At 44.7% G+C, this 21507-nt stretch overlaps 2 protein-coding genes across 4 annotated transcripts; both read right to left on the bottom strand.

The window, feature by feature from the left end:
• Window positions 1-110: 110 nt before the first annotated feature.
• On the bottom strand, window positions 111-8240 carry LOC310892499 (tubulin alpha-2 chain). Of its 2 annotated transcripts, none has more exons than XM_083820302.1 (6): window positions 7381-8240; window positions 4528-4760; window positions 3000-3213; window positions 2265-2413; window positions 1174-1854; window positions 111-432 (listed from the first exon to the last, which is right to left on the bottom strand). In XM_083820302.1, the coding sequence occupies exons 2-6, from the start codon at window positions 4708-4710 to the stop codon at window positions 139-141; spliced, it is 1521 nt and encodes a 506-aa protein (XP_083676428.1). In that variant the 5' UTR covers window positions 4711-4760; window positions 7381-8240; the 3' UTR covers window positions 111-138. The 2 variants fall into 2 exon arrangements, with proteins under 2 accessions (XP_083676428.1, XP_083676429.1); XM_083820303.1 differs by having other exon boundaries at window positions 4528-4652; window positions 7381-7519.
• Window positions 5465-12191, bottom strand: PEX26 (peroxisomal biogenesis factor 26). 2 transcript variants are annotated; one of them, XM_083820311.1, is made up of 5 exons: window positions 11799-12191; window positions 11276-11416; window positions 10480-10793; window positions 9022-9168; window positions 5465-8240 (listed from the first exon to the last, which is right to left on the bottom strand). In XM_083820311.1, the coding sequence occupies exons 1-5, from the start codon at window positions 11990-11992 to the stop codon at window positions 8137-8139; spliced, it is 900 nt and encodes a 299-aa protein (XP_083676437.1). In that variant the 5' UTR covers window positions 11993-12191; the 3' UTR covers window positions 5465-8136. The 2 variants fall into 2 exon arrangements, with proteins under 2 accessions (XP_083676437.1, XP_083676436.1); XM_083820310.1 differs by having other exon boundaries at window positions 9114-9168; window positions 11799-12124.
• Window positions 12192-21507: the final 9316 nt, after the last annotated feature.

Below are 21507 nucleotides of genomic sequence, written 5' to 3'. Positions count from 1 at the left end.
CTCACAGTGGACAACTCACTGTTTACAGTCTACTAAGGTGCCAATGGACTTGGTATGTGTGAGAAAAGTGAAAATGCAGCCACATGAAATAAAGAGACATAGAGACAATCTTATGCACAGGAAAAGACAGATTAAATTTTAAGGTTGCCCTGCATCGTTTTCTTCCTCAAATGAATCGGTTGCTACTTCCTCATAGTCCTTCTCCAGGGCAGACAAGTCTTCTCGGGCTTCTGCAAATTCTTCTTCCTCCATGCCTTCACTTACATACCAGTGCACAAACGCTCTCTTGGCATACATAAGATCAAATTTGTGGTCGAGCCTTGCCCAGGCCTCTGCAATGGCTGTGGTATTACTCAGCATGCAGACCGCTCGCTCGACTTGGGCAAGGTCTCCTCCTGGCGTAGCTGTGGGAGGCTGATAGTTGATCCCAACCTGCAAACAACAGTAAAAAAGACATTTGCAAAAAAAGAGTTACAAGAAAAAGGATAAAAAGAGACAATAAACAGGTTAAGAAAATTGTAGAGCCACTGCTGAGTGGAAGAAAAAAAAAAGTAAGGAAAAATCCAAATTATGTTGGTGAAATCCCTGTCAAGTCTAATGTCATTCAAGATATGTTTTGTGTGCAAGTCAGTTCCTACTCTCACCCAAGACCCAAGTAAAATAAAGAGCCACTGACCAGAACAGGATTCTCAATGAAGAAAAACACAAAAATGTGTTGATATGCTTGACAAAATTGGCAAAAGTGTCTGTTCATGGAGATACTGTAGAAATGTTTCACTTACCAACAATGTATTATTGATACTGTTTTTTGTTGTTTTTTTTTTTTTAAATCTCATCAAGGACACTCTCAGCAGTGTCTTTAGAATGTAAGCCTTACCTTAATCTTTCTTTTAGAATCCAATATTTTAAGTTTAGAGTCTTACAGGGTTGACATTGTCCCAGTAATGAATATAAAAATAGTATATATGCTCCCATTTACTTAAAGGTTTATAAGTCTGTGTCAGTGGGATGTCATTAGGAGAAAGGGCGCATTTTATACACACACACCTTTCTTAGGTTCATTCTTCTCACTAGTGAAAAGCATGCAAGATCTAAGACTTTAAATGCAAGTTTTCAGCTAAAATGAACTTGCTCTTAAAACATGAAAGAGAAGCTCATGGCAGCCCTTCTCACCTTGAAGCCCGTTGGACACCAGTCAACAAACTGGAGGGACCTGTTGGTCTTGATGGCAGCAATTGCTACATTGACATCTTTGGGAACTACATCACCTCGATAGAGCATGCAGCAAGCCATGTACTTCCCGTGTCGTGGGTCACACTTCACCATTTGGTTGTTGGGCTCAAAGCAGGAGCTGGTGATTTCAGCCACCGAGAGCTGCTCGTGATATGCTCTGTCAGAAGAGATGATGGGGGCGTAGGTCACTAAGGGGAAGTGGATGCGTGGGTAGGGAACCAGGTTTGTCTGGAATTCTGTCAGATCCACGTTGAGGGCACCATCAAAGCGCAGTGACGCAGTAATGGAGGAGACAATCTGGCTGATGAGGCGGTTGAGGTTAGTGTAAGTTGGGCGCTCAATGTCCAGGTTTCGGTGGCAGATATCATAGATAGCCTCATTGTCCACCATAAAAGCACAGTCTGAGTGTTCCAAGGTGGTGTGTGTGGTGAGGATAGAATTGTATGGTTCCACCACAGCAGTGGAGACCTGAGGGGCTGGGTAGATGGCAAACTCTAGTTTGGACTTCTTTCCGTAATCCACAGAGAGTCGCTCCATCAGCAAGGAGGTAAAGCCAGAGCCAGTGCCTCCACCAAAGCTATGGAAGATCAAGAATCCCTGCAGTCCAGAACAGGCATCAGCCTGAAAAAACAACAGGAAAAGTGAAAGAATAAGTGAGCATATCTTAAATTACACCTCAGATAGAAACAGCAATACCCGTATGGATGTACAGCAAAACAGTTAGCAGTTTTACCAGAAAATCCACATCATCTGTTTTCCCCTATAAATCTCAAGCTAGTGTATCACTAGAGCAATATATATATATATATATATTTTCCTAACAATAACAATGGTACAGCAATATTTGAGGTTTTCCATTTAAGTCTTCCACTCATATGAAAACTAAGCTTGGACATTGAGTAAACACATTTTTCTGTTCTGAGCCAATGACAGTAGTAAAAACAAAATGAGAGCCACTATCAAAAAAAATGTATGACGTTACATCCCCTCCCACCCACCAAGTGTCTTGCTTCCAATGTAATAGTGCATACCAGTTTGCGGATACGATCTAATGCCATGTCAATTTTGTCTTTGCCAATGGAGTAGTGGCCACGTGCATAATTATTTGCTGCATCTTCTTTTCCAGTGATCAGCTGTTCTGGGTGGAAAAGCTGCCGGTAGGTGCCAGTCCGCACTTCATCTGAACAACAGAGAAAATGTACAAGCTTAGAAGAGAACCCTCAGGTGAATTATTAGAAAAGATTTGCAAGAGTAAAACATCTTTCAGGACACTCGTGCTTTCTGATTCTCCATGCTCCTGTCTTACATATGAATATGAAGAAAGGATTTTCCACAGTTAGCAAAAGAAAAATAAAATCACACACACACACAAAAAGACTAGAAAGGAACCTCTTTAAGTAGGTTAAATTGTACTCATAACCAGTGTGGGTTTAGACAATAGTAAACTTTTGATTGTCTTATTAGTTAAGGCATCCATGACAGAATCAGTTTTCGTCTAGTTGAAGGTGTCCCTGCCCATGGAAGGGGGATTGGAATTAGATGATCTTTAAGATCCCTTCCAACCCAAACCATTCTATGATTTTATGATCATTTCAATTGAGAATAACATATTTTAGTAATATTTGCTATTAAAAACTTTGAATATTCTACCTGGAGGTCAGGATCATCCCTAAAGATAAGGGAGAGTCCTGCTATTCAGTGATCTGAGCTTTGCCACACAGAAGAGTTAATTCATTTCAATTTTCCAAGATTGGTTCCATACTGACCTACTACCGTTGGTTCTAGGTCCACCATAATAGCCCGGGGTACGTATTTTTTAGTGCTCGTCTCTCTGAAAAATGTGGCAAAAGAGTCGTCATTGCTGGGTGGGTCGCTGAAGGTGCCATCTGGCTGAATGCTGTGTTCCAGACAGAAGAGTTCCCAACACGCATTGCCAATTTGAACTCCAGCTTGGCCAATGTGAACAGAGATGCACTCACGCTATAGTGGGAAAATAAGGGGAACGGTGAGAAGAAACGACGAGTATCCTAGCAGCCTATAAATTGATTCTATCTGAAACCCCAAATAAACCAATGATTACAAAAAATTTCCACAAGGCTGGAATTAACAAAAAATGTTCTAACACTTATTTAAAAATAGGTAGATAAATATTTTGTTGTGTGCAGAAAGAAACACTAAGGACAACAACTAGAGATTTGCAACTGTGTCTACACATGATGTAGAGTATGTACATGGCCTATGTGTAAATGCTTATAAGCCCATACAGATAGAAAAACTATATATAAATATATAAAATAAACTATAGTAGGTCCCAGATGAGGAATAGCAGCCAAATCCAGTTGTCTGGGACAAGGTATAGCTATGCTGCCTTACTGACATATAGAGAAAGCAAAGGGAATGAAGTATCTTCTAATCACTAACCTTCTATTGAATGTGTGTTAGGTGCAAAATAAATAAATTCATAGAAATTAAAGTAACTGGAATTAAAGTGTCCTTAGTAGCTTAATTCATTCAACTCCTGATTGTTTCAGCTCATTCCCCGGGCAATTTTAATTCAATTTAAGAAAAGTTGACTCTTATTGGAGGAGTTTTCTACTAGATTCTCAAAACTGACTATGCAATCTAGGGAAATAGCGTTTTCTGCAGTCACAGAAACCCATCAATTTGTAATCTAAGTGTACCACTGTGGCACTGATTGAAATTGGGATCAAGTAAAAAGCAATAAGGAGACCAAAGTTACGCAAATTCGAAAATACTTTAGCACGGTAATTGTCATTATGCAATTAATTTCATTATTGTGCCACCTGCATCTATTTGTAGCATTGTTCCATAAGGGGGAAAAAACAAAACCAAACAAACAAACAAAACATGCCTCTGCGTGCTTGAGGAGAAACAGGACTAGAAACAAACGCTAAGAGAGGTTCTCCTAGTGCTTACTAACCTCACAAGAGGTTGTGGTAGTTTTTTCATTTCTCAAGAACTGCTTTTGAAACCAGGCTTGACAGGCTTTTAATGAGATTCACCCAACCTCTCAATTGCAAAATCTTGGACACCATACAAGAATTACAGATTTTCCCTGGTTTAGGCTACTCAAAAAATGTAGAGATGCCTAGAAAGACCACAGATTGTGAACATCCATCTTTGGTCCCCCTCCTTTAGTCACGGTTCTAACGCTGAAGCAAGAAAGTCCCTTCAGCCTTCCCACCTTCACTCAGACCTTGACCAGAGTAGTGAGGAAACAAAGGCCAGACTCATTGTTCCTTAACTCATAAAATAACCCGATTCTTTTCTTACCATGGTTTCTCCTGTGTGTTTCTTTTCTGGATTGGATACAGAAGCGGTGGTTACTGATGTTTCTACTGTTGTACAGGCAACCTGACGCAAGGGGGGCAGCGCATTCTTTCTTTGCTGGTGGGGGCCTGCAGCATCATAGTGTAGGGAGGAGAGGTCACAATCTCTCCCAGGCAACCTTCCCATGGCACCCGCTCCAGTTACACCAGTAGCCTGCTTTCACCCAGCCCTATAGTCTGTTGTTAAGAAAGTCTTCCCAGTTAGTTCTCCATACTAAATATTAGTTAAAAAATAAATTAAAAAAAAGTTGCAGCTATGTTAGCAGCCAGTATTTTAAGAGATAAGGCATGTCTTCACAAATAACTGTTTTCCTTCCTTAAAATGCTTACAACTGGTGAATATGCTACTGGAAACTCATTTTAAAGAGTAATCATTTCAGAATTTCTTCACTAATACTTTCAAAAGGTGGCATTTTTGTGTCTTTCTGACAAAGGTGACTGTGTCCTCCATTCAGCTGCAGTCACCTTGCGTAACTTCCCCTGATTGAAATGAGTTGGGGAACAGGTTAGACTGTAAGGAGTTCCACTTGATCGGCTATTTCATCATCTGTGGACAAAATACATAGGATTATCTCCTGGCCTTCTTTTCTTTGCGACACCTGTTTAGCTGATCATAGACAACTGTTCTTCAACCCTTCAGCTGCCTACAGTATGTGCCAATACAAGTTCTTTGCATCCAGCAAGAGGATGAAAAAAAAAAAGCAAAAAACTATCATTTACTCGTACTTCTGGAGATACGAGCAGTAAGTTCACATACACATGGCGGGCACGCACATTCTCTCTGAACAAGCCTTAAATCGTAGGATTCCTGTGGAACTACGCACGGCTACATCTTTTCCCTCCATGTTAGAATGACAGCACAGAGAAAAAACGCAGCTAAAGATAAGTAACAGGTACTTTATTCTCAGTAGTACTGATCTTGGCCATCCCAAGGTACACAGAGACACTTAAATATTAAAAATATATATGCTGCATCTTTCACGGAAAGTAACTATCACTCTCTGAACTCCTATGAAAATGCAGACCTGTTTCTACTTAATTAACAAGTCCTCTGCTTAATTCATATATGCCCATACAATGCAGACACATACTGAAACATCTCCAGAAATTATTTCAAAAATCTCTAGTGTCAAGACATTAAATACAAAAGCTTTGATACACTTAATCATAGCGCAAATAAGCAACTCTACAATGAGGTAAATAATTAGTCATTTTATTGTGAAAATTAAATATTGCAGGCTTAGTATTAATTGCAAAATAAACAGATTGCTCATTTCTGCCTTCTTCCCTCTCATGAAGAACTAAATACAATACAAATGCAAGATCAGCAGTACTCAAAAGAAGTGAAGGTTGCTAACCTGCAATTAAAATCAAGTTGAAGGTTAAAGTTCTGGTTAACGAGTGGCTGTGATATTTATCAGAATTTTTAAAAATAACGTATGGTCTGTGCAGACCACTGATCCCAAGCCCCAAAACAGGCAGCTCTGCCATTTAACTGAAAGTATTAACTCAAATCTGGAGCAAACATATGTTTTTTAGGTAAACAGTCAAGTGTTGTTAACAATTTGACCTGACTTCAGAGGGAAGTTTACTATTTTATTAACTTATTATTAACTTATTTATTAATATAAAGTATGTAGAGCAAGGCCTTACAAAGTAAGTGGCCAGTAGATACAACCTAGTCACTTTCTGGAAGAACTCAACTCCAGCCAGACCCTCTGTGTTTGACTCTACCTGGTTTTCCTGTCAAGTGTTGGTTGCAAGGAGCTGTAACCACACTGACAGCTGGATTACAAAAATCACCTAGCAGTATCAAGAGCAGCTCTTCCCTATATACAGAGTATATAAGTAATAATGCTTCACCATATTAAAAAGTTATGTGCTGCTTATCCTGATGTAAAGTCCTACTGGAAACAAAAACGTTGAGGGGAGGGGATAACTCAAGGAGGGGATATCTATTGGGATAACTCAAGAACTAGACAAAATTATTTTAGCAGAGGGCACACAGCATAATGACACCAACAGGCTGCTCTCCTTGTACATAAAACAGAAATAGCTGCCACCTCAGTGTATAGCTATTGCTAGAGACAAACAATCCATTTGAAGGGGGCTACTGTTGTAATACACTGCAGTGGGATACATACAGGCTACTTTTCACAAGTTTGGTGTGTTGGATAGGATTTGCCTGCCAGAAAGGTGGCTTTGTTTCCCATTTTGTAATTTTGACTGACGTCAGCGAGCCCGAATCCTCTTGGCACAGATGCTAGGAAGGCTGCCTACGTTTGCCACAACGGCTCCATGCCTCTAAGTTGTTCTCTCCAGCACACATAGTTTGCTTCAGCAGAAGCAATATTTAAATAATCTTCACTCTCTCCTTTGGCATTACTCACTGTCAATCTATGATAGGTGGATGGAGAAGAAATTAATTGTTTTACTGCAAATCTCCAGTCTCTGCCCCAGGTGGTCAGAAACAGGGTCAGTCTGCTAACAAACCACCTGCAAATACAGCAATTTTCTTGCTACAGTTTTGGGAAGGTTTGGGGGATCTCAGAGAAATCTCTTTCTACCTCTTAGTAAGCTTTTGTTGTGAATGATAGGACATTGCTAAATGGTTACCATGTAAATCAGGACTTTGGATGTAGGGGTGGGAAGATGGGTTCTAGACACACAGAGACTTTCTGACATCTGCATAAACAAAGCAAGAGGTAGGGAAAGAATAAAACAATGCAACAACTTCAGTTGTTCAACTAGACAATAACATGGAATACAGTTTAAAAAAATAAATCTATTTCCTTACCACTGCCACGTGCTCCTAAGGATTACTGCACATCAGGCAAGCATAAAGCACTGTCATTTGCATTTAAGAACAGTAGGTGCAGCACCACAGTATTCGTGGCACACCACCTAGGTTTTCTGGCTTAGATATGACTAAAATCAAGGGCGCCTGTATGAGGAGGTATCAGTCACAAGAGAAACCATGGCGTTCAAAATGCAACAGGCTTCATTTTCTGCAGCGTTTTTCTTCCACAGGCTTGTCCTACATCCCAGGCTGGATGAACCTGGCATTTTAGATGTCTTCAGGCCAAACAGAATATTCCCCTAATTACTGGTAATCCACTGCCTTTCACAGTCACGCTTCCAGGAATGTGATTTCAGTTGTTCAGTGAACTGCCTGGTATTTGCAAGGATGGAACCTTCTTCCAAAACATCTCAGGGAGCATGCTTCCTAACCGTTCACACAACTCTCACTCAAGAGCTACATCCAAATGAGCGCCTTAATCAGTTATAGATTATGGAAGGCGTGGCTTTACCCTAGAGTTGGACTGGTGCTTAACAGACAAGAAAATGTCAGAGATACTTGGCGTGGTTTCAAAATTCATATACCACCGTTCCCCGTCTGAAGAAAGGAAGGTACTGCTACACGGGAGTTCACAGGTAGTCATCTCCATCAGGACACAGATCTCAACAGTCCTTGAAGAGCCTCATGAAGTCCTCGAGACAAGCTGACACTTCCGCAGCAGCAGAGAAAAACATGTTCTGCGGTGGAATACACTTAATCTCGAATTGGAGGCCTATGGATTGGAGACAATACAGCTGCCCAAGCCTGTCGGAAGAGCTGGACCAGTTTGCAAAGGAATGGCAATGATGTGGGAGAAGCTGTGGAACAAAACACAAAGCAAGACAGTTTTACCTTTTATAATGAAAGGCCAAGAAATACCAAACATACCGAGAAAGAACTAATCCAACTAGAGTTAGTGGAAACCTAGACATCTTATTTCCTCCTGCTCAGTTCAGTACTTGGTCCTTCACCCCAGGCACTACTCCCATCCCCGGCAAGGTTTCTTCAGTATTTTCCAGTGGACTATCTGCAGAATAGCCACGGAGTGCCCACCACCCAGCAGAAGGAGTGTCTCCAGCCAAAGAAAACACCCACCCCCTCCACGCCCCAGCAGCCAGATCTATGTCATGGGACCAGCCCGTTCTTCAGTGACAGCTCCAGCCACCGCTTGCAAGGCTCCAGCACAAGCAGCTCAAAAGCATGACTACACTGCTGCCCTGGGCAAGTCTCCGCTTTCCTGGCAGGACAGCCCTAGGAGGCAATCACTCTTCCAAGAGACATTCACCTCGTAGCACCTCAAGGTGGCAGAGGCTGAGTCTAGGACAGCCCAGCCTGCCTCTCGCAGCCAGTGCCTCGGCTGTTGGAAGGAACTGAGGATGGAATTACAGTTAACAGAAAACGGACTCTGGTAGAGCTGCATCTTTCTAGATGGATTGCAACTGGAAGCGTTTGAATCAAGCCCAAATAATAAGTTCCTAGCCAGTTTTTGTGTCTCCCAAAGATGAAACATTCATACAGACCAAATCTATTAAAATCAACAATTTTCTTCTGTAACCATTAAGGGATTAAAAAAAAAAAAAGGAAATCTTAATACCGTACCCGGATCTAATCTCACTACCACAAGGTACAGCAGAAAAGTAGCCAAAAGCATCTTTTTATAAGGAAGTAAATAGAAGTGGCTTGACATGGACCTGAGTGTTCTTCGTAGCAATGTCAACATGGTTAAGAGTTTTTGGGACAGAGCACCTAGAAAATGAGAACAGAGAAGCTGTTACGGTAAAGTTAAAAAAAAATCATACAGATACTAGGAAATTAATATAAATAAGGTAAGACTATTCATATTTTAGTTGGCCTGAGATGTTTTTGTGGTTTTAGTGTTTTTTGTTGTTGTTTTTTTGTTTGTTTTTATCATTATTATTATTATTATTTTGGTGGTTTTAAAAAGGGAACAGAGAAACAGTACAACTTTATGATACAATTCTCCATACATTTTTTAAGCCATCAACTTATACCACAGTAGTTGCAGCTTCTCTCCTGGGAGATAAAGTGATTTACAGTGCTGGAGAAGCAGAGCTTTAAATGCCAGATGTGGATTCTTCAACATGGACTCAACTTCTACTGCAGAAGTAGTAGAGAATACAAAAAGCCAACAAAGTGCCTTTATAGGATGGCTAGTTAGATTTGTTTTCCTTGGCGCAGCTTTTTTTCTGCATTTTTTTTTATCTATAATGAATTTATTACTAAGCATTTTAGAACCTGGAAAATAATTCTCATCTCTGAGCATTGGTTAGACTAAATAGGTTTTTTAATTGTCAGCAAACATAATTGTCTTCCATTTCCTTCAGTGATACCGAGCAGGACTTCGTCATGGCTGGTATGGCCTGGCATCATTATTAATACACACTTAATTCTCACTACCCTTTGTTAGGGAGGGATGAACAGGATTGGGTAGGTACTACTGCAAATCAGTTAGAGCCAGATGTGAAGAGTCATTGCACAACTGTATGTGAACTGAAGCCACTCACTCATTTAAGGACGTGTTCCGTAAGATGGCTTCGGTTGCCATCTCACTGGTAAAAGGACACCACCGCTATATAACCATACTTAAGGAAGAAAAAGCAATGGAACAGCTGGTAAGAGATTACATTGCTTCTTTCCAAAGCCACTGCTCTGACTCTGGTTTCAGACAGCAGCAAATGAGATGGCTTCAATGATCACAGGGCCTGCAAAAGCTTTTACTTTTGGAACTCACTTCTCTTAATGTGCCAGTGAGAGTTTGCGGTCTGTACACACTGCAAAGTCCTGAGTGCTTGTGAAAGCCATCTCACCAACAGCTCTATGGCACAAACAGATTTTCTGGAATAGACCATCACAGACTATAAGGAAGAGGGCAGACAGTTCATAGGTACTGACACAGAATGCACAGATGTTGATGACCAATCATAGTCCAGATTGAACTATTCTGGTAATCTTTAAGATATGTGTATCTCTAAAACTTTAAATAAATTAAAAAATAATAATAATAAAAAAGGAGTACAAACATGAGGGAAAGCCTACCCAAAACAGTCTCTGTTGCTTTGTCTTGCTCCTCTTTGTCAGTTGAGTGCATCTCTTCCTGTTGAGTCCACTGACATTGGCATTCACAAATGGACTTGAGAAATGCTAGCTTCTGCTCACTGTTTAAAACATCACAGCTGTCTACAAGCTCTTCTGCCCCCTTAAATTGGCCAAGTGGAAGCAACACACGCAACAGATAGAGCTCCAGCAATGAACCATACTCAGGAAGGCTCTTATTGCTTAGGTCTCTCAGCCAGCTACTGCCAACCTCCAGCATCACCTGGGGCTCTCCCACTTTGCTATACAACAGGATACTGCAACACAAGAAAGAAATAATAGAAAACAGTAGCATTGTAAAAGTTGAGATTGCTTGCAGTTACTACCCAGAAGTAGCTACGGTCACGGCATGTAGCAAGGTTTGCACTTGAGGTACAGAGACACTTCCCAGGGGAGCAGTTCTCTCTCAGAATCACCCCTTTTGTACTTCATCCCCTTCAAGCTGCCAGCTGGCATGCTCCAGCACACACTGGCCCAGACGTTCCCAATGGCAGCGAGAGCAGGCTCACTACGTGTAGCACCTGATTACGAACCCGGAGTTAAAAAAAAAAAAAAAGATTCTGCAAAAGAAACAAACTCAGTTTTTTTTATTTTATTGTTTTTCTTTGTGAGAACAGGTCCCATGTTTCACTTTCATCCTTGCAACCTGCAAGGTGAAAACATCACACAATATTCAAGTCTGGCCCACTCTTAACTAACACAGGCCCTCTGCACGCGGCAGCCACAGACCCACACTCACCACAGCTCCAGGATTTTTGGAGGCAGACGTTCAGGGACGTGGTAATACCGCAAGAGCCATGACAGAACTTCTCTCCACCGGTTCATCTCAGCCAGAGCCTGAATGCCCACGACACAGAGGGAGCACTTCACTTCTGCAGAACTGGTAACGAAGACAGACGTGTAAGTGCTTCTTATAACCAAATTTCCCATTGCATCCCTTCTTACGAGCTACTTTGGCTAGCACTGTATGGTTCTGTACCAGCAGTTTGCCCCTCCCTTCCCACTCCTCCACCTCTTCTCCCCCTCAAAAAGGGGAGTTCGATAGCCCTCTGTGCACCCAGTCTGTACCTCTAGGACCATGCAGGGAAGGTTTCTATGTATGTTTGAGGGATGACAGGCATGCAGAGTCTTTTATACAAAAGACTGCGTTTACTAAACGCAGAAAGCCCCTAAAACCGCGGACCACCCTCATGAGCAGCCCCGGACACCCCGGCGGGCAGGCCCGCAGTTACTCCCGCGTCCCGGAGCCGCCCCCCTCGCACCTCTCGGGGCCGGTGTCCGGGCCGGGGCCAGGGCCGGGGCCGGGGCCGGGCCCCAGGCTGCCGCAGCCCGCCTCACACCGCTCCAGGGCGGCGGCGAAGTCGCGGTGCAGCACCAGCAGGTCGGCCGCCTCCTCCAGCAGCGAGGCGGCCTGGGCCGGCAGCGGGGACCAGCAGGCGGGCGGCACACCGCTCATGGCGGCGGCGGGCGGGCTGCCGCTGCCGCCCTGACCGAGCCTCGCCGCCCGTCCGCACCCAGATCCGGCTCCAGCGCCGCCACCACCGCCCCCCCGAGCCCCCCCTCGGGTGGGACGGACACGGGGAGCCGCCCGGGCACCCAGGGGCCGCCCTCTCCCCCTGGGAGGCCGGCAGAAGGCGGCCGCCACCGCCCCCCGGCGGCGCGAGGGGTGCCCCGGCGGCCATCTTCTGTGCCGCCCGCCGGGAAATGTAGTTCCTGTCAGCCTTGGGTCGCGTCGTGGCGAGGGGCGGTTTCTGACAAAATTCTGGCTAGAGAGCGACCCAAGGGTTGTTTATCGGGGCCGCTCGTTCAGCAGCACCCTGGAGATAGGTGCTGCCCCAAGGGAGGACCGCCGTGCCACAAGCATGTGCCTACATGCGACAGCTTTATTTGGGGTCAGGGCACGTCTCTGGCTTTGTCTCGGTGCTAAGCGTTAAAGGGGTTAAACCAAGTGAAGGGGAAGCCCTTCTCACTCGCCTGGCTGCCAAAGGGAGAACGACTAAACCCAAAGAGCAACCCTCCACCTCGGTGCCGTAAGCAGCAGGGGGTCAAGGTGCCCCGCGAAGGTCACCGCTTTGTCCCCTCAGCGGCCGCAAGGCGTCACCAGCAGCACAAGCATTGCCGCCTGCCTTATTCAAGCGTTTTCAGGTGCTGCTTTGGAGCAAGGCGATAAAGTCGTGGTCCTGTGGTTTTCCTCAGCATAAACAGCCAGCGGGAGAAGGGCTTTGGAGTGCCTGGTAGTGGGGGAGCGCTCCCTGTGTGCTCCCGCACATGGCTCCCTCTGAAGCTCGGCTTTGCCAGCGGGATCCTGTGTTGGACAGGCATGTGCCTTCCTCTCCTCGGGTTATAGAATCATTAAGGTTGGGAAAGACCTTCAAGATCATCTGGTCCAACCATCACCCTACTACCATGTCCCTGAGCACCACGTCCAACCTTTCCTTGAACACCCCCAGGAATGGTTATGCTCCTCTGGCATCCTTCAGCTACCCAGCGCCCGCTGCTTTAAGCAAATTAAACTATTAAATGGAGTTGGGTAATCGTAACAGTATCTCCATCAGTACCCTACAGGCAACAATATAAAATGTTTCACATTCTTCTTTAACTGGTATTTTAAAACAATAGGGTGTCTTGGTTGCAAAATAATTATTGCACTCTGTGAAAACTCTCTTCAGAAATGAATCTCTACAGAAGAGGCAGGATTTATTATACTGTTTTGAAATGCTGATCCCCTACTATAATTATTTAATTAAATAAATCAAAGTTACTAACGCAAAAGAGTGCAAAAGAGTGAAGCACAGTTTTTAAAGGAAGTTTCCATGCCATTTCAGTGCTGGATATGGGGAACAAAGTGTGGGGAGAATCCATAAAAATTGGTACTAGCTCTGTAAGTGGCTGCTTACAGGTGGCAGGACCGAGTGCTGGCACCTCACAGTGATGGGACGAGTGCTCTGCAGCAGCAGCAGCTTTCGCAAGGCGGTGCGTGCTTGTGTGCTGTGCTACGAGCTGTGGAAGAGGACCCAGACAAATTCAGCCCATTTAAGCCACAGCACAGAAACGTTGCAGAAGGCAAGGCTGAGCAGTTAAGCAAAGGCGGGGATAAAGGCCTTTCGGGCTTCTGTTACTGTTGCTTGGCTCCTGCAATTTGGAAAACAACATTCCTTTTTGGGAACTACAAGTCCCAAAGTGCACTGTGGGAAGACTCTGGCTTGTACCAGCTAGTGCCCAGCACAAATTCCCAAATATGGATAAGGAATCAATTTTGAAAAAGCCTCACACTCACCAAATCCTCCTCACTGAGGTGCTGAAAAGGAGCGAGATAGCATGAAAATGAGGTGAGTCTGCGATATGCAAAGATTTTGTTCGAGAATGTCTCTTGGGGAGAGCAGCCAAGAATATTCTGTTCCTTAGAAGGACAGCACTGCGGTGCACAGGCGATACGAGAACTGTGGCAATGGAAGGGACTTGGAAGTGGGATTGTTGTTTCAGGTGGGAAAGTAAGCAGCAGGAGCTGCTGTGCGGCGGGGTGAGTCAGATCCTGTTTTCTTGCAGATGCTCTTTATTAATAAAGAACTATGGAAAGATACATGAGCTGCAATAACACTGCGGTAAGTTAGAGGCAGAGAAGGGCAGGGGAGAGGTAGGAGCTGCTCTAAGCAGCAGTTGCAGTCTGGTTGGTTAAGAAGCTATGGTGGAACAAGTAGCCTTCTAATAATGATAATAATGGGTAAAATTAACGTCTCTGTAAGGCATGGCAGAATGTTTTTGTACTTCATCCCTCTTCCTAGAGGGGACAGTGTGGTGCCTTGAAGGCCCAACTCTTACCGTTCCCTGGCCTGCAGAAGATGGTTACGCACAGAATTGTTTAACTTCAGGAACAGTTACCCATTTACTAGCAATCTGTTGATGAGCCAAACAAAATTCTTCCACAACAGAACCGTCCCAGGGGAGGTGAGGGATGCTCGACCTCCAGCCTCAGAGGAGCGAAGCCCCAGCGGCCTCCTTTCATTTCCCTGGCACTCTCCTTGCAGTCCAGGTGCAGTTCGTGGCCCTTATTTCTCGCTGCCATCGAGCACAGCTGCTCGGCCGGCCCCACAGCCTCCTCCTGCTGTGTAGGACCAAGGCACGGTGTTGCAAATGCAGGAGGTTCGGCCGGGACAGGGAGCGAAGCGCGAGGCGGTTTGGGCTGGTAAACTGAGCTGTCACGTGCGGACGCTCATCACCAAATCAGAATGACGCTGTTTTTCCAGCCTTCCCTAAATGAGAACGGCACACACTGTTTTTAAACTGGAAGAGTCACTGTTGTACCTGAATTAGCCTACGCAGCAGGGCTATTCCCCTACAAAAATACTGGAGGAAGTCAACATACTTGACTGTGCTCCTGCTTCCTGGATAACCATTTATTGTAACCAGAAAAGCTAAATTCAAGCAAACTTGCTTAAGAAGGAGCATCACGGTGGATTTTGTGTCATGGGTGTTGTGGCCTGGCTCCTTGCCTCCGGTCTGAAATCTAGGATTTTTGTTTGCGGTCGTCCTGATTTTATACTGGAATAGAAATGAAGCGAGTTGCAGAGGGGCCTTGTTTGTGTCTTCATCAGCTGTGAAATCACAGGTTCCCCTCCTCCCACTCCTGCGAAGCAGTTCAAGGAGAGTTTAGAGTTACAGGCACCTGGAGAAGGCCTCCTGAGGCAAATCGCCTCAAGTATTAATCCAGATCTGACCGGCACGCGGTCACAGGGCCAGGGAGCTGGCAATCAGTCTTTTCTGCGGTCTCTTCTGTGTCAGTAGGTTGTTAATACGAGATTAGCAGCATTAGAGAGGCTTGGAGCTAGAAACTGTGAGGCCCTATGATTTGATTTGAAGCGAAAGAAACACCTTTACATCCATGCAAAAGCACACAGCAGAGTTGCACGTTATAAAAGGCATTATAAGCACAGCTGAAGGAAGCACGGTTTCTAGGAAAGCTGTGGAGTTTTGCAGGACTTCGTAGCTATATAGAAGGCAACGAGGGCCACAGAGAGTGCAGGTCCCGGCATGCAGCGCTCCGTCTTCACCACCACGTGCTTTTGTTTGGGTCTGGCTAGACCATTACATGCTGGAACCTGTAATTTGCTTGTAATTTCCACGAGCGGTGCACTCCTATTAAATATGAAGATAGCTGGCTGCAGTTCCCTTCAATTAGCCCAAACTCAGGGCTCCCTCTAGCTCTTGGCAGGCTGTCATTAGAGCCCCTGGTTGTGTGAAGGTGAACACTTTCCGCCTGTGCATTGAACAGATGGCCAGGCATGACCTTCTGCTTTCTATTTTACTTAGCATGGGACAGAATCAAATGTATTTTTTTGTTTTAAATATAGAACTACTAAGAGGTGACTCACCTGATTTTGAACCCCCCTGCTGGTGATCCTAGCTACTGTTTTTTAAAGCACTCGCCTCTTACTTTGGCTGCATGAAAACCCATATAAACAACAGGCAAGGATGGTAGAAGACAAGCAAGAAGACTACAGGGGTACTCGTAGCTACAGTCCGGCTGGGGGTATTGCATGGCATTGAAGTGTGAGCAAATTCCCGCTGTAACCTTCACCACTGAACCACAACCACTGTGTAAGGTGCAAACACTGGAAACCAGAAAACTGGAAATGCAGAGTTGTTTCCACAACTTGTAGTAACTTGAGTTTTTCTTAAATAATGGCAAAAGCTTCCCGAAACAAAGGGTGATTTTGAATTGATTACGCCTCTTTCTTTGTTCCATGTGGAGCAAAATGCCAGACTTGGCAAGGCAGCAGCCAGATCATAACAGCTGTTACTTTTTATTTCATTGTTACTGTTATAATAGTAATAATTAGTGCTGGGTGGGGCATTTCATAGCTTTAAGGTGACCAGTTCGGTTAAAAGCCTAAGGCTTCTTCTTTTCTGCAACCAGTTATTATCTGTGAGAAAATACTGAAGGCTGTCATCAGCATGGGTCAATTAAATCCTGTCTGCCTGGCAGTGCATCTTTTTGCTCACAGATTCAGCATTGCATGCCCTTCTAATAGTTAATATCTCTTCGTTGAGCCCCACCTGCTGAAATCAGTTGTTACCCATTAATCTCTATCTTTCCTCTTTTTCAAAAGTGAAGTGTGCTCTCATGGTTGGGAGAAACACTTGACAAAGTGAATCCTGAAAGTACTGATACCATATGGCAAATAGGAAGAAAGAAATGTATTTTCTCAAATAACCTATCATATCATTTTAACTTAGCTTCGTAACTCCTCAGTACGTGTCTTTTTCAGTGTTTTTAAGACATCTGTCCCCGATTTGAAAGTTTACTATGACCTCCTGTCAATTACCACTAAGAACAGATCCTACATGTTCTACATTTTGAATTGGAAAGTGCAGCAAACATTACAGACATTAACAAACTCGTTCGTGTCTCAGACCGCTGGTCCTGGCTCTTATTTGTCTGGGTCTTGTGATGCCCATAGAAGTTGCAGCTGGAGGTTGTTTTAGGAAAGCTGGCAGCACTGCAGAGTTGCCTGGTAACAGCATCCATCACTCCGGAGAGGATCGGCTGGGAAGGGACCGTTCACTGATGCAACCTCTGCATCTGCTGCTCCAGGGCAGATGTACCACTGTGCACCCCTTGGGCACCGGGGCCGAGGCGGGCAGGACTTCCCTGCTTGCTGTTTCACAAACTCGAGAGAGTAATTAAGAAGCCACTATTTATTTTATTAATTTGTCTCCAAGCTTTTTTTTTATGTAGGTAATGAAAAAGCAGCATCTCTCTTTTTTGGGGTGGGATTTTCCCCGTCCTTTGGAAGATCTGCAAGCTATTTTAGGGCGTTACTGGATTGAGAGGTATGATTCTGGTTTATGTAAAATTAATGCCTAGAGCAGCATATTACCCCCGTTTCTCCTGCGAACTGATGTTCTCTTTACCTCTGCCCCCTTCTTACTTGCTGGTCCTTCTCATCTTTCTCAGCAGCGTCATAGCAATACTGGATGCAGACAAATGTAGGATCAGGTGTCCAATTAGTTTATGTCGACTTAAACATACTTGTTTACTTCTCGGCACTGGGGGAAGGGCAGCCCGCAAGGAATCTAACGGCTGTCTCTCCTGGAGGTTTTCAGCTTTAAAAGCAGCCTGAGCAGCCTGAAAGGGCAGGCCAGAATTTTCTAGCTACATTTTCATTCCAGATGCCTGTTCATGGAGGAAGTTGAAAACTCAGTCTGTATTACCAAATCTGAAATGATTTCTCATTTAGGGTTAGATCCAAAATGTTTATTTCCAAAAAGTGACTCAGTGTAGGCAACCTGAAAGAACTTGCTTGAAATGTTATGGAAAAGCTAATAAACTGTAATTACTATATTTTGGAACTCTACCATAGATAGGACAGTTGCGTTTCAAATATTTTTGGTTTAGTCAAAGTGAACTTCAGGCTATAACTTTCCTGTCTCCAACTTCAGTCACCCTTTGGCAGATCTAGCTGGGGGAATTCAGCTTGGTACTCCCACCACAATTAACTCTCACCCCGGATCAATGCTGGCTCGTCTCTGGAAAGCAGTAACACAACAGCTTGTGTTAGTGCATGTCAGCCACTTCACTGCAGAGACAGCAGCCACTTTTAAACTACTGCCGAGAAGGGTTTGGACCAAGGTGACTCGTGGCTCTGCACTGAAGTGCTTGTAAGATCTTTCCCAGCATTTCCAGTGTGAGAGCGGCCTGGCTGTGGGGACAAGGGCTTCGGGGAGCAGCAAGAGCGGGGCTGCTCCACGGAGGACACGTCGCGAGCCCAGGGCAGGCAGGGGCAGTGCCCTCTGACCAGGGTGCAGTCACACCCGCGGGATCCAGAGGGCTGACAGCATCAGGCGCTGATAGCAGCACCAGCACCAGAAGGATTAGGATCAGGGTCCATGCCAGGAGTCCAGTGGGGAGCAGCTGGAGATAGGACTGCAACACAGGTCCAAGGTCTGCCCAGGGGAGAGTGACAGCACCGTGGGCTCGTACAGCTAGAGCAGAGCTCAGGCCAGACTTGGGTGCCCAGGATGGAGCTTAAATGGAGCCAACTTAAATGGACACAGGGAGCAAGGGGCAGGGTGGGAGTCCCCGCTGAGGCTGGTCAGGGCATGGAAGGTCTGTCAGTGCTGTCAGGGTACAGGCCCTGACAATGACTTCCTAAGCTGCTCCAGGTGTTTCCAAAATGATTGAACAGCTATATAGTGTAGTCATTTTTAAAGCAGTTCTACTGATTAATAGACTTGTACAAGTGTCTTGATTTAGCTGAAAATTAAATATGTCCTGGGAAGGTACATGTGAAGCATTAAAATTATCCCAAGTCATCTTAGAAGCAGAGTTCATTGGCTAGAGATTTCTTCCTGTACAGTTGTTCTCTCTCTGAACATCAGCTTCTCTTTTCATAAAACAGAGATAATATTTTCATTGTCTTTACTACCTGGTAGAAGGGTTATTAGTTTTGCAGTTTATGTTGTATTTATGAAGTGTTCTGAGAGCTTTGGATGAAAAGAAATGAATTAAGGTAAAGCGAAGAAACAGAAGTATGCTGTGGCTGTGTGTACTAGCAAAAGAAAATTACTCATGAGCAAAGTAATGGAAACGAGACTCACCCATAAACATTAACCAGTCCCGTGGGGATGGTGACTGGGGTGGATTCTGCCAGAGACTCAGAACTTAATTTTTGCACTTGGGGACAGAGAGTATCTGCCCTCATGTTTCTCATGAGGTGTATTTGTGAGGAAGCACCAGCAGGGTAGTAGACAGCAGAAGATTATAGCTGCATGCAGGTGTGTCAGGCTGGCACCAGGAATACAACCAAGTCATGAGGGTAGAGGTCACTGCAAACAAGAGGGAAAGTTTATCGAAACAGGGGAATCAGGAGGTCATGCTAAGTTTGAAAGGGAGAGTGGATGGACAGATATGACTGCTGGCACCTTGGCAATTGGGAACAGAACCGTAAGTACCTCAGATTTGTTATTTGTGTTCAAGAACACTTATCCATGCCAGGACTCAGCATCCTGTCTTTCTCGTGTACAATTAACCAGCAGTTACCATTCCCTATGTGCTGTAAGCTGCCAGAACAATAAGCCTATTCTAAGCTCCCCTTGCAAGAGTGTCTCATGCCAAAAGGTGTGTTCACCAGAAGAAACTCAGTTCTAGAAAGATACTCAGATAATTTTAGGAGATGGAATCAGTGCATGCTAAATCCCCAAAGGAGGTGACTCGCAAAATAGTCTTAGCTCTGTAAATCATTACCAAAAGCTAGGCTAGACGCATTAAAACACTTTGCATAACGCACACAAACTTTGTGACTTCATCCTCCAAACCACTGTTTTTTGTTTTCCTAAGTTTGCTGTGATCAAAGCTGGTTCTGTGCTCTCACCGCTCATGTGACAGTGGAGGATTCAGACTGGCCAGAAATAGGACAAACATGGGACTAAATTGCTAGAGCTGCCTGAATCATAGGGTTAGAAGAGAACTGTGAAGCACTTACTAGGCTGCCTTCACCACTGCTCAGCAAGTCAGAGGTTAACAAAGAACCTTATTCTTTGAAAAGATAATTGACACTGAAAACAAGTCAGCCATCCCACAGCCAAGTAAGCCCTGGAGATCATCAATTTTTGTGAACAATAGCTGCTGATGTTCAGGATTCAGTGGGTTAAGTGGTTAATCCTATACAGAAAGCTGCATTCATAATGGCATTTAAATGGGGGGAATCCACCCAATTTGACCCGTAGAGAATTGCTTCCTGCTGTTACACTGATGGATATGTCTATAAATACCATGGTAGCCATCGGCAGATAATATCTTGCAGAGTTGAAAAGCCTCTTTCTACTAAGTGATACATTGATCTTCATGAAACAGCAGCAGCCTGGGTTAATGAGCCACAGAAACCAATCCCCTTGCTTTCACAGGGTGACTGTAGCCAAAGAGAAGGAAGATCCATATATTATTTCCTTCTTCATTTGATGAAAAAAGTCAAAACTGTTACATACTGTTTCTTCCTCCTGCCCAGTCATCCCCAACCAGGCTGTTTCCTTGTGTTGTGTATCAGGCAATTGTGGATCAAAACATCAGCCTTTTGCTGCAAATCGATCCAAACTTAGCATTTGTTCATCAGAGGGATCCACCAGTCCGGACAGTTTTTAGCATAAGTGTTGATGGTCATGTTTTTTGTTGTTGTTGTTTATTGTTTTCTTTAAAGATCAAAATCCTAAGGTTTTTAAGCCTATCCTGTCATGATGCAAGGCCTGACTCATAAATGTGTACGTCTCAGAGGTGCTGGTACTGCATATGTATGATGTGCTTACGCATAGCACGTAGACTTCAGCCCCATTCTCCATGCTGCCTGTTTGGTCTCCACGCCTGCACGTGCAGACAGGCCTCAGGGCAAGCGTGCCACTTCTCTGGTGCTTAACCAGCTCTCCTGGTGTTCAGAGATGCCAGCAAACCAATGAATTAAAATGCATTAAGTGGCTCAGAGAGATTTTGCTCTGAGTTTTTTTTGTGTATTTCTTCCCTGCACTTGTCCACTTGTTTCCCTCTGCTTTTCTTCCATTTTCTTCTCTGGCTCCTTGCTCCCGAGCTGCTGGCTTGCTGCAGATCCCATTGCCTCTCAGCACTGGGGACTGTGCCCGCACCTGTGCTGGGCAGGCTGCTGGACATCACTGCAGGACTCACCTGGAGAAGGTGCGAGTGGTCTTCCAGAAATGCCAAGGGCCAAGGTGAGAAGGATTAGAAGAAGCCAGGACTTCATGGTCCCCCCAAAACCATGCTCAGAGCTGCTCACAATGTGAGGATATGGAAGAAAGGGGCATTGCGAGGGTGAATGCTTAGAGTGCTCTCCTCGCCTCTCTCCCTTCTCTCACAAGTTTTGGCCTTCCTTCCCCTCCCCACGGCCTGACAGCAGCCTTCCCAGAGAGCTAAATTCTGTCTTTAGCACTGTGCTTGAGTGTTTCTGCTTAGAAGTAGTCCTACACTTG

This window comes from Anser anser, assembly GCF_964211835.1.
Source record: "Anser anser genome assembly, chromosome: 1".
Taxonomy (NCBI): domain Eukaryota; kingdom Metazoa; phylum Chordata; class Aves; order Anseriformes; family Anatidae; genus Anser; species Anser anser.
The sequence above is the reverse complement of the archived record's forward strand: the minus strand, read 5'-3'. Positions and strand labels throughout refer to the sequence as shown.

What these genes read in the sequence shown, in the direction of transcription:
- PEX26 (XM_083820311.1), bottom strand. Translation starts at nt 11,992, where the DNA reads ATGAGCGGTGTGCCGCCCGCCTGCTGGTCCCCGCTGCCGGCCCAGGCC. An exon ending in CCGGACACCGGCCCCGAGAG is followed by an intron (nt 11,417 to 11,798) that starts GTGCGAGGGGGG and finishes CTTCGTTACCAG; the next exon opens with TTCTGCAGAAGTGAAGTGCT. An exon ending in AGCAACAGAGACTGTTTTGG is followed by an intron (nt 9,169 to 10,479) that starts GTAGGCTTTCCC and finishes CTCATTTTCTAG; the next exon opens with GTGCTCTGTCCCAAAAACTC.
- LOC310892499 (XM_083820302.1), bottom strand. Translation starts at nt 4,710, where the DNA reads ATGGGAAGGTTGCCTGGGAGAGATTGTGACCTCTCCTCCCTACACTAT. An exon ending in AACACACAGGAGAAACCATG is followed by an intron (nt 3,214 to 4,527) that starts GTAAGAAAAGAA and finishes TTCCCACTATAG; the next exon opens with CGTGAGTGCATCTCTGTTCA. An exon ending in GGTGTCCAACGGGCTTCAAG is followed by an intron (nt 433 to 1,173) that starts GTGAGAAGGGCT and finishes TGTTGTTTGCAG; the next exon opens with GTTGGGATCAACTATCAGCC.